This window comes from Malaclemys terrapin, chromosome 10, assembly GCF_027887155.1.
Source record: "Malaclemys terrapin pileata isolate rMalTer1 chromosome 10, rMalTer1.hap1, whole genome shotgun sequence".
Classification (NCBI taxonomy): Eukaryota; Metazoa; Chordata; order Testudines; family Emydidae; genus Malaclemys; species Malaclemys terrapin.
In genome coordinates, this window is record NC_071514.1 from 53,257,613 (window position 1) to 53,269,064 (window position 11,452).

General features: G+C 65.6%; 1 protein-coding gene across 1 annotated transcript in view; it reads left to right on the top strand.

Moving 5' to 3' along the window:
* CORO7 (coronin 7) overlaps window positions 1-10,753 on the top strand; it is a 165,271-nt gene extending 154,518 nt beyond the window's left edge. The window contains exons 18-28 of the mRNA XM_054041318.1: window positions 1,017-1,103; window positions 1,566-1,708; window positions 3,366-3,470; window positions 3,791-3,876; window positions 4,883-5,024; window positions 5,888-5,977; window positions 7,903-8,019; window positions 8,156-8,291; window positions 8,757-8,848; window positions 9,544-9,630; window positions 10,433-10,753. Of these exons, the coding sequence (XP_053897293.1) occupies window positions 1,017-1,103; window positions 1,566-1,708; window positions 3,366-3,470; window positions 3,791-3,876; window positions 4,883-5,024; window positions 5,888-5,977; window positions 7,903-8,019; window positions 8,156-8,291; window positions 8,757-8,848; window positions 9,544-9,630; window positions 10,433-10,438 (1,091 nt within the window). The 3' untranslated portion in view covers window positions 10,439-10,753. The remainder of the gene's footprint in view (window positions 1-1,016; window positions 1,104-1,565; window positions 1,709-3,365; window positions 3,471-3,790; window positions 3,877-4,882; window positions 5,025-5,887; window positions 5,978-7,902; window positions 8,020-8,155; window positions 8,292-8,756; window positions 8,849-9,543; window positions 9,631-10,432) is intronic.
* Window positions 10,754-11,452: the final 699 nt, after the last annotated feature.

Sequence of the window (11,452 nt, forward strand, 5' to 3'; positions counted from 1 at the left end):
TCCCCACTGCAGGGAGTGGGGCTGTGCTGCTGGCCTGGGAGAACTCTCCTCATTCCAGACCCATGTCCAGGGCTGTCCGATGCTCTCCCCATCCCAGGACACACTGTAAAGATCAGCAGTCCCTCTTCGCTGCCCTTCTCTGGTGCCTTCCTCCACAGATCTCCAACGTGCTTTGTAGACCTTCAGTAAGCCCCCAAGCCCTTCCCCCGCCTCACCCACAAAGGGAATCTGTGTAATCCCATTTTACAGATGGGGAAACTGAGGCACAGTTTCTATTCCCTCACCCAAGGTGAGCCAGGTGGCAGAGCCAGGAGTAGAATCTCTTGATTCCCAGCCCTGGGATCTGGTTCCCCTCCTCCTCCATACTGCTGGATCTCCTCTCATAGGCTAGTGAGTTCCTGATCTTTTGGTAATCACTGCATGAGCAGTGTGGTCTAGTGGTTGTATCAGGACCCATTGGGCGGGTTGGGTTCTAGCCCCAGCTTTGCTGTTGACTTGCTGAGTAGCCACAGGCCAGTCACTGCTGTAGGACAGGGCTCCGTGCCTCAGTTTCCCCACCTGTGGAACGAGGCTGATGCCACTGACTCCAGGAGAACCGACAAGTGCAGAATGTGCTCGTTTCCCAAATATTGTTGCCATTGCCTTGGGGCTCCTCGGCCGGATCCCTTCCCCTGTGGATTTCAGTGGGTGATTAAAACAGGCCAAGCAATCTCTGGGAAATGGGAGCGGGAGGTTTTTAGGAGTGGTTGAAAATGAAGTTTTAGCAGTTTTTAAAACGTGTTCGGGGCGGCCACTCGGGGTGTGGGCACATTTCAGGTTGTCCTGCTGCCTCGGCCCTTTGTCCTTTCCAGAGGACTGCTCGCATCCCTGATCTTCGCCTGCCCAAGGCCCCAGCATCCCCAGGGGCAGAGGCTGTTAGTGCCTGCCTGCTCCTGGGGCCTCCCAGGCACTGGTGCCCAGCACCCATTAGCACCCGGCTCATTCTTTGTCTCTGTTCGGCAACCTCGGGTGTTCAGCGGGCGATGATGCCAAGATCCGCCTGTGGCGAATCCCCCCCGGAGGGCTGCAGGAGACGCTGCTGGAGCCTGAGGCCGTGCTCAGAGGTAAGGGCTGTGGGGGCGTCTGCGCTGCTAGCAGCCAGGGAGAGGCTCCACGTGCCCTGCCTGCTGGCTGGGTTTACCTGGCCTGCCCCGCAGTCATGCTGCGCTGGAGCGAAGCTTTCCCTTAAGCCGATGAGTTCGTCTCTAAGCTGGGGCCTGCAGAGCAAACCATCTGGAGGGGACAGGAGTGTGGCACTGCTGGAGAAACAGGGCCCCAGGATATGCCAACTGGCTGGCTCCCTTGGCGCCAGGTGGGGTGCAGACGGGGCGCTGGCGCTATCACCGCTCTGTCCCTCTAACCAAGTCTGGTTTCAATAGACCGGGCTCGCCGGCTCCTTGCTCTGGGCTTCACACGCCATGCGCTTGGGGGCTCTGAACAGAGCGTCAGGGCACATCAGCTCCTGTCGCGCCCTGGCTCCCTTGTCCGCGCCAGGCCACGGAGATCTCCCCTCTCTCTTCCCCAAGGTCACACGGAGAAGATCTACTCCCTCAAATTCCACCCCCTGGCTGCAGACATACTGGCTTCCTCCTCCTACGACATGAGCGTGCGGATCTGGGACCTGCAGGCGGGCAGGGAGGAGCTGTGCCTGAGGGGGCACCGAGACCAGGTAGGGGGCAAGCGAGGCCAGGGCAAAGCCATGCGCCCGTCCTAGGGAGCTGGGCAGAGCAGTGCCTGGCGTGGGGATCTGTGTGGGGAAGGCAGGGGGAGGCTGGTGCTGGTGGATGCCCTGATGTGCCAAGGGGCAAGGAAAAGGAGTCACCATGGGCAGGCAAGGCCTGCAGCTCCCCCACACTGCAACAGCCCCACGCAGGAAGGGAGGATGCAGTCAGTGACATGGAGCGTGGCTGTCGCTGCCGGAGAAATACACAGGGCTTTTTAAAATGCATAAACATCTGCAGCCGGCCATAGCCGGGGAGATGAGAATCCCCCACAGCCCGCTGTAGGCTGCACCTTCAGAATGCTAAACCCCTCCCAAGAGATGGTCAGTCCCAGAATGCTCCCTTGGGACACCAAGCCAGGCAAGCTTGGCCAAGAACACAGGGATAGCTTGTGTCTGGCAGCTGGGGCGTGTCAGACCTCCGTGCGCCAGGGATCAGCCCAAAGACGCACGCAGGGGGGTAGCTCCCTCCAGCCAGATCCTTCCAGATGAGCTCGCCACCGGCCCACTCCCAGACCAGCCTGACTCTCCGGGCTGCAGCGCCTGCCCGGCCTGGCTGCTGGCACATGCCCAGGGCAGCACCGGGCAGAGCTCTGGCTGCAGGGGCATAAGCTCCAGTCACTGTCCCAGGGTCAATGCGGATGAAGGCAGGGTGTGAGCGGAGAGCCCAGGAGCTGTACTACGAAGCAGTGCTGTTAGTGTCTACGCCCCATGCCCCCACACTCTGAGTCCCGGCATAGCACGTTCAGAACAGAAGCACTGCATCCTAACTGGCCTTTGCCAGCTTATAGCCATGCCAGCCAATGTCTCAGCTGAACCACTGAGCCTCATGGCGGCGGTGCTGGGAGGGCCCTGCCCACGGCCGATCCCCGCGCTACCCAGCAGGGCTTGGACAGATGGGACCGCCTTGGCAGGGGGTGGGAATCAGCACCTGCCGGGTGTGTCTGTTTGCCTGTGGGCATGCGGGGGACTGGGACCTGAGCTAAGGGAGCCCCTGTCTCTGGGGGGCCTGTCTGTGGGGCTGACGTCTGGATCCCACCCTGTGTGCCCTCAGGATTCCCATCCCCAGCTGGTGTGGTTCAGGAGTGCAGGCCAGCCTGGTGTGCCCAGAGCCACGTCCCTGTGCCGGTGCCAGGCTGTGTGGGACACACTGGGCGTGGGCTACAAGTGCCAATCGGAAATCTGAGCATCTCTGTGGGGGGAGACTGATAGCTGAACTGATTTAAACTGGCACGGGTTCAGCGTGGGAGCGAGGCCTGGCAGAGGCAGCCGCAGTGGACCTGTGGCTGTCCCGGTGTGGGGCTGGGCCCCCTTCTCCAGCACACATAGATTGATTCAGCCAGCAGGCCCCCTGCTGATTCTCCCCTTGCCTGCAGAGGTCCCTCCACTGCCACGGTCCATGCTGCCCCACTCTGCTTTAACCCTTCCAGTGTGAGCTGCCAGCCTCTCCCAAGCCAGCTCCTCAAGGTCACAGCTTGGATTGGGGGGCCCCACCCTGCCCGCTCCGTCGCTGCCAGCCCTTCCCTGCTTACCATGCTCGATGAGCACCACGCGGCTGGTGCCCTGGGCCAGGACATGCGTGACGCAGGCAGCGGGTGTCTTTCAGATCTTCAGCCTGGCTTGGAGTCCGGATGGCCGGAAGCTGGCCACAGTCAGCAAGGATGGCAGATTGCGGGTCTATGCGCCCCGCCAGTCCCCGGAGCCCGAGCAGGTGAGGGGTCAGTTGCTTCCTCCTGGGAGGGTGGAGGGGAGGACATGATAGAGGCAGGCATGGGGCTGTGGGGGGACCAGGAGGGAGCTGTGGGGCACAGGGGTCCCTGTGGGGGTGCTTGGCTGGCAGCAGGGGGAGGGGGCAGCATGGGAGCAGTGTGCTCTGCTGTGCCCAGCCAGTCACATGCTCCCGCTCCTGCCTCCCTGTCCCGCCCCGAATCTGCCCTGCGCAGCCTTTTCCCCTTTCCCCGGGGTGGAGGCAGCTGTACGGGGAGCATGGGGGGCGTGTGCTGGGGAGTCATGGTTCTCTCCTCCCCACAGGAAGGCCCCGGCCCCGAGGGCGGGCGAGGTGCGCGGCTGGTCTGGGTCTGTGGTGGCCGCTACCTGCTGGTGTCTGGCTTCGACAGGTAAGGGCTGGTGCTGCATCCCCAGGCCATCAGTCACCTGCGCAGGTCACCGCCCTGCGATAACTTCCATTGCCAGGGTCCTGGCAGTGCAGCCACCTCTGCAGCTGACCCCACATGCAGGCTGTGGCTCCGAATTGCACTGATCGCTGGTCCCAGCAGGGCTGTACCCTCAGCCAGGCTGTGCCGCCTGCTCCGCAAGGCAAAACTCAGGAGCGAGGGATGCCAGCTTCATGCCAGTGCCCGGAGCAGCGTGGCACCCACGCCCTCCCCAGAGGGAGCATCCGGGGGGTCAGTCACCTCCTGGCTGGGTTGTGTGGCTGGCCATGCTGCAGCGTCCCAGCTTGGATAACTGCTCTGCTGGGGACTGGGGCCGGGGGTTGCTGGTGGGCAAAGCAGGGCTTCACTTCCTGTCCTAAACTGCTGCTGCATTCTGGCCCTGCTGCCCCACGGGGCTGCATTCCCAAGGGGGCCACGCACTCCCTGGGACACTGGGGTCGCTTTGTGGAGGAAGCCCCAGGGGGTCCCTGGGGACCAGGCAGGAGCCTGCAGCTGCGCCAGGCGGGGTGGAGAGCAGCTCTGCTAGCGCAGCAGGAGGCCTCGTGAGAGGTAGCTCGAGCGAGGGGTCCAGGAGGCAAAGCCAGCTGCCATTCTGCAGATCTCCCCGCTGGGAGCCAGGCCTGGGCCCTGAAGCCAGCTCCATCTGCCCTGCTCTGCACCTGGCCTTTATCTAGACACCAGGTCAACACCCTGGCACTTCATCCATCTCCCTGCTGCCCAGCCTGCGAATTCCTGTGTCCCAGCTCCCCTGCTCAGCCCGGTGCACATCCTGACTGGGAGGCAGCCACAGCCTGAGCCGAGCCGGCCTCTGCGCCATTTGGCCTCCTGCATGGCAGTGCCCCAGGAATGGGATCGCCAAGGGAGCAGCATCTTCCCGCAGGAGGGTGAGGGCAGCTGTGTGGTGAACCGGTGTCGGGCCCCACTGATCCGCGCCATGTTCTCCACGCAGCCGCAGCGAGCGCCAGCTGTATCTGTCTGACGCAGCGTCCCTGGCAGCCGGGCCCCTGGCGGTGGTGAGCATCGACACGGCTCCCTCCACCCTCATCCCCTTCTACGACCCAGACACCAGCGTGGTCTTCCTCACGGGCAAGGTGAGTGTCTGGGGGAGGGGCGGCTCAGCCAGTTCGCACAGACAGGGTGTCTGCCAGCTCCTCACCAGCCATGCCAGGGGCTGGGCATCGGAGCCAACCTGGAAGTGAGTTGCAGAGCGAAGTCCCGGTGGAGCCAGGAGCACGACTGGGGCGTTCCCAGGGCTCAGACCGACAGGTCCCATCCTTGTCTCTCCATTATCGCTGCGGGTGGCAGGTCCCGGCCGAGCTGCCAGGCCTCAGACTGTGCCAGGAATACAAGCGAGGCTGCCCCAGGCCAACCAGCAGTTGAAGAGCCTGTGGCATTAGAGAAAGGGCTGAGCAGCATCTGTGCTCTGCCTGTCGCACAGGCCCCTGGCACATGTGTGTGAGCCTGAGAGAGGCAGTGCCCGGCAGCCCAGCGGGGAGTGCCCCCGTGCCCGGCCACTGGGGCATCAGTGACCATGCTCTGTTTGGGGTGGGGGTCTCCAGAGAGCTGGGCCCAGGATGATGGAGCGGAGTCTCCCTGCGCGGGGGAGCAGCTCCCTGCCTGGCCCCCCCGTTGGGAGGCTGTTGGCCCGGACAGCCCCACTGGCTCCGTCCCACGGCGGCCAGGCTTCAGGCCATGCTCTCCGTGCAGCCAGCCCTGGAGGGCTGGGGGCTGCTCCTCCTCTGGGTCCCGCCACGGAGCCTCCCCGCGGAACCATTGCCTCCCTCCCCATGATGCCATGAGGCTGCTGCATCCCAGCTCACTCGCCACACATCGCACCTCCACGACAACGCCAGGGGGACACGGCAGCTGCCCCCGACATCGGCACCCGGCCTGGCCGTATCCCGTACGTCGCCAGCTCTCCTCTCACGCGACTTTCCTTGCCCTTGGCGTTTAGGGTGACACGAGAGTCTTTGTCTACGAGCTGGTCTCCGAGGCACCCTTCTTCCTGGAGTGCAACAGCTTCGCCTCCAGCGACCCTCACAAGGTACCAGGGCTGGCGGGGAGAGGGCCCTGGGCAGAGAGGGAGCAGGGTCACCTCTGCGGTGCCAGGCCATCTGCCCGCTCACAAAGGCGGGGCTCCAGCCACCCCCAGTCGGGCTCTGCCTGTGCAGCGTGTGCCCTGGCCTCCCCCAGTCGAGCCAGGCCTGGGGGCGGTCTGGCAGCGCCTGCTTTTGCTGCTGCCCTCCCTGTCTGGTGGCAGGTTTCTGCGAGGCTGGGTGGATGGGGCAGCTGTCCGGCTGACTGTGTTGGGACAGCCGGATCTCCCAACAGCTGACGAGGGCAGAGACCCCAACGCCTCTGCTCCCTGGCTCAGTCCCGGTCTGTGCATGGGGGGCAATTTCTGCATCCACCGCTTGAGCAAGGAGACGTGAGGTGAACCATGCCAGCTGTCCTGGCTCGAACGGCCCCAGGCCATGGGTGGTTCTGTCACACCAGGGGCACAGTCCTGGTCCAGGCCACATCGCTGCATCAGAGCACGGCAGAGTGGGCAAAGCCGGGACCTAGTGACGGCAGAGCCCGCTGCGTCCCATGGGTCCCCGTGCAGGGCTTTCCCCCATCACGCCTTCCCCAGGTCTTGACCAGCCCAGGGCTCAGTGTCCCAGGGACGGGATGTGTAAGCCCTTCCCCGGGAGACCGGGCCACATCCCCAGACAGATCCACCTCCTCCTTTTCCCTGCCAGTCCTTCTGCAGCCCGGAACTCGCCACTCCACTCCCTTGTATAGCAGGTGCAAAGCTGCCCTCTAGTGGCCGTCCAGGGGAGTCACTATCTCCAGTGTGCAGGGGCGTTATAGTGTAGCAATTCCCCGCCACGGCCGCTAGAGGGCCTCGTGGTGCCGTGGGGCATGTGCAGGGACACTGGTGTAAACCCGTGCTACGTGTGCAGGAGGAATCCACTCCAGAGATAGGTGGAGCTTCCCACCCGTGTGTGCAGGCGAAGCCCCCTTGGCAGTGCCCCCAGCCTCCCCCCCAAAGTCCAGGCTGGCAGCTGCCCCCCAGGCTGCTGGAGTTTACAGCAGTCCCTCTGCAGCTGGCCGGGTGTGGGCAGGAGCACCACATCCTTCCCTGGGCATGGGTGTCCATGGGTGGGCACCAGGTTAGAGGTGCGCCCGGAGGCTTGGCTCTCCACAGTGTGGGGTGTGGTACAGGGAGGGAGAGAAGGGGGTGCTGAACCCCTGAACTGCCCTTCCTCGTGCTGGGCCCCAGGGTCTGGCATGGTGAATGTTGCCCACATAGGCAGCCGACAGACCGTTCCCATGGGAGTAGGGCCTTTCTCGTGGGCTTTGGGCACCTGGTCTTCACAGCCCAGCCCAGATTGCACCAGGAGCCCTGTGGCACAGGGTGCTATAGAGACTGCCGGGGAGGGGCAGAAGCGGGAGGAGAAGGTGGGGCCAGGGGGCAGCACCATCCTTTGTATGCCACCCCATGGCAATTTTTGCAGGGGTCGGGATGCCAGCCTGGGCTCCTGTTCCAATTGGGGTGAGGATGTTCTGCCTCCATTCAGCCCCACTGCAGTGCCAAACGACTGTCAGGTTTCTTCATTTGTATGCTGTTGTCCTGTACTGTTAATCAGCTGCCAGGTTCCACACCAGAAGTGGCTGCATCTTACCGGTATTGATGGTTCAGGCCTTCCCTCTCTGGCTTTGCCTTGTAACTCTGCAGAGTGCCATGGGACCTGCACAAATCCTGTGCCCTGAGTAGGCAGTGCCAGGGAGCTGGTAGCACTGCCTGAACATGACCTCCTGAGGGCCCATCACTCCGCTGCCATCCCTGCCCCCCCGCTGAGCAGGAGATCAGGACTTGGCGGTGTCCCCAGGGCCCGGGAAGTGAGGTTCACGGGGGCCAGGCCCCCAGGGGGTGGAGCTGCCAGGCCAGGAGGGACTCTGACATCTCCCTCTCTGCTTTCCCAGGGCTTCGTGTTCCTGCCCAAGACGGAATGCGATGTGCGAGAGGTGGAGTTTGCCAGGGCTCTGCGCTTGAGGCAGAGCTCCATCGAGCCGGTTGCCTTCAGGGTCCCCCGAGTCAAGGTGGGTGGCATTGGACTCCCTGGGCTGCACGAGGAGCGAGCCCTGGCGTGCTGCCTCCCCCTTCCCTACGGGGCTGGGCAGGCTGAGCTCCTTTGCCCTGCACAGCCCCTAATCCCGGCCTTCCTCCCCCGTGCAGAAGGACTATTTCCAGGACGACATCTACCCAGCCACCGCAGTATGCTGGGAGCCGGCCCTCCGTGCCGCGGCCTGGCGCGCAGGAACTGATGGGCAGCAACGCACCATCAGCCTGCAGCCCCGGGACATGACGCCAGGTGGGCGAGGGCAGGGCCATGGGGGGGAGGGGCCCAGAGCGCCAGGTACAGCACAGGTGGGGGCTGGCCCCCGGGTGGTGCAGAGTAGGTCCCATGCACCTTCCTCTTCCCCACACGCACCAGCGTCTTGGGGTGGAGTGAGGGCGCTCAGGAGAGGAGGCGTCCCTGGCTATGTGGCACTGGGAGAAGGACCCACAGCCCCAGCTGAGGCTGATCAGACTGGCAAACGCTTGCTGGGCTCAGGGCGGACAGGTGAGGGGTCCGGGGGTCCTTGCCAGGCTCTGGGCGGGCAGGCTGCACCCCAGGCTGGCGTCTCTCTCGGGGACTGGAGGAGGTCATGCAGAGCAGTTCTCTGGTGGCCCTTTGTGAAGGCCGGTGAGTTCAGGGCTGGGCGGTGCCGGGTGGGGCAGGGGGTGAGGAGATGGGTGCTAATGCTGCTCTCTCCTCTGGACCCGTCTGTGCCAGTGAGCGCGGCCCCACAGGATGTGCCGACCCGGAAGTATGTCCCAGCCTCGGTCTACCTGGAGGAGAAGTCTGATGAGCAGAAGAAGGAGGAGGTGGACTGCCCCAGGGACCCGTGTGCCTCTTCTTGCCTCGGCTTGCCCACCCCAGCCAGCACTGCCCAGCCAGGCCACCCTGCCCCCACAGCTGCAGGCTGGACCTGGCCCAGTGCTGGGGACCACTGACCCTGCTGGGTCCCTCCATTGTCCATGCCAGGCACTGACCCCACCCACGAGCCCTACAGAGCCTCCTCCCTGCCTGGTGCTAACCCTGCCCATGAGTCCCACAGAGCCCCCTCCCTGCCTGGCACTGACCCTGCCCGCCAGCCCCCTGGAGTCCCCTCCCCACCTGGCGCTGACCCTGCCCATCAGCCCCCTGGAGTCCCCTCCCCGCCTGGCACTGACCCTGCCCACCAGCCCCCTGGAGCCCCCTCCCCACCTGGCGCTGACCCTGCCTGCCAGCCCCCTGGAGGCCCCTCCCTGCCTGGCACTGACCCCACCCACCAGCCCCATGGAGCCTCCTGCCAGGCACTGACCCACCAGCGCTCCTGGGGGAGGGGGAGTATCTGGCACACCAGTGCCCACTGGACAGTTAGTCTCCATTCCATGCCCGGCGCAGGGGAGCAGGGCTGCAGAGCCCATATTCCCCCACCCGGCCACCAGTAGCAAACACCGTGGGGGCAGCGAGCGCTGGGAAGGCCCCCTGGGTCCCATTGTGGGATGGCACCGATGCTCTGCCCTTCTCCCTGCAGCTGCTGAGCGCAATGGTGGCCAAGTTGGGTAAACGGGACGACCCCCTGCCGCAGGAATCCTTCGAAGGGGTGGATGAAGCGGAATGGGTAGGGCCGGGGGACCTGCTGCAGGGGTGACGGGGGAGTGTTGTGACGTGCTCCCCCGGGGATGGGGGGCAGGAGCCAGTCACTTGGTTCGCTGTCGTGAGGGGAGGAGAGCTGGGGCCATGGTGCTGCCTGGACCCCCACCTCCTGCTCCCCACCCTCATGGGGGAAGCTGGGCGGCGGGAGCTATGAATGGTTCCCTGAGGAGAAACCCTCATGGCCCTCTGTACCCAGAAGGACTTGTGAGGCTCTGGAGGAGGCAGAGAGCAATCACACCTCTGTGCCAGGAGCCCTGCCCAGGATGTGGGGGGATCCGGAGAGGGCAGTGTGCCCGGCAATCACACCTGTGTGCCAGGCGCCCTGCCTGGGATGTGGGGGGATCTGGAGAGGGCAGCATGCCAAGTGATCACATCCGTGTGCCAGGCGCCCTGCCTGGGATCTGGGGAGATCCAGAGAGGGCAGCGTTCCCGGGATCATACCCCTGTGCCAGGAGCCCTGCCCGGGACGTGGGGGATCCGGCGAGGGCAGCGTGCCCAGTGATCACACCCCTGTGCCAGTAACCCTGCCTGGGACATGGGGGAACCCGGAGAGGGCAGCGTTCCCAGTGATCACACCCCTGTGCCAGTAGCCCTGCCCCGGTTGTGGGGGAACCTGGAGAGGGCAGCGTACCCAGCGATCACACCCATGTGTCAGGCACCCTGCCTGGGTTGTGGGGGAACCTGGAGAGGGCAGCATACCCAGCGATCACACCCGTGTGCCAGGCGCTCTGCCCAGGCTCCCGCTCACTCCATCTCTTTCTTTGTAGGACTAGCCCTGGAAGGGCGACTCCTGTCTCCTGGGACCGCAATCTCCTCCGTGCCAATGATGCTGGCTCCCTGCCTGGCCTTCGCAGCCCCCACGCTGAGGCCTTGCTTTTCGCTGGACTGTGCCCACACCCCAGGGCTTCGCCGCTCCCCAATCCAGCCCCGATCTCCCTGGAGGGGCTTAGGCCCAGCCCCGGCCCTTTCCCAAAGAGCCCGGGAAGCCAGCTCTGTGCCGGGCTCTGCCTTGTTACCTAAGGTCTAACGGACTGAGTGAGCCAGATCCTGCCAGCTTTGCCAGGCTGCACCCTCCACTCCATGTGGGATCTGGCTAGGGTTACCATATTTTGTGCCTCCAAAAGGAGGACACTCCACGGGGCCCTGGCCCCGCCCCCTCCCCCTCCCCAACTCCGCCCCCTCCCCAAAGTCTCCGCCCCCTCCCCTGCTTCCCGCGAACATTTAATTCGCGGGAAGCCTGGGCAGGTAAGGGGCGGTGTGGGGGGAGGAGGTGCGGCCCAGGCTGGCCCCCCGGCGGCTCCAGCCTGGGTCGGCTGCGGCCCTGGGGTGCCGGCCCCGGCCCCCGGCCGACCACCCCCGGCCCGCCCAGCACTGCCAGCCGGCCCCTGGCGGCCCAGCACACCCCCCGGCTCCCGGCCCCGGCGGTCCAGCGCACCCCCCGGCTCCCGGCCCCGGCGGCCCAGCGCACCCCCCGGCTCCCGGCCCCGACGGCCCAGCGCACCCCCCGGCTCCCGGCCCCGGCGGCCCAGCGCACCCCCCGGCTCCCGGCCCCGGCGGCCCAGCGCACCCCCCGGCTCCCGGCCCCGGCGGCCCAGCGCACCCCCCGGATCCTGGCCACGCGGCCCAGCGCACCCCCCCGGCGGCCCGGCTCCCGGCCCGACCCCCCGGCTCCCGGCCCCGCGGCCCAACGTACCCCCCCCCGGCGGCCCAGCTCCCGGCCCGACCCCCCGGCTCCCGGCCCGACCCCCCGGCTCCCGGCCCCGCGGCCCAACGCACCCCGCCCCCCC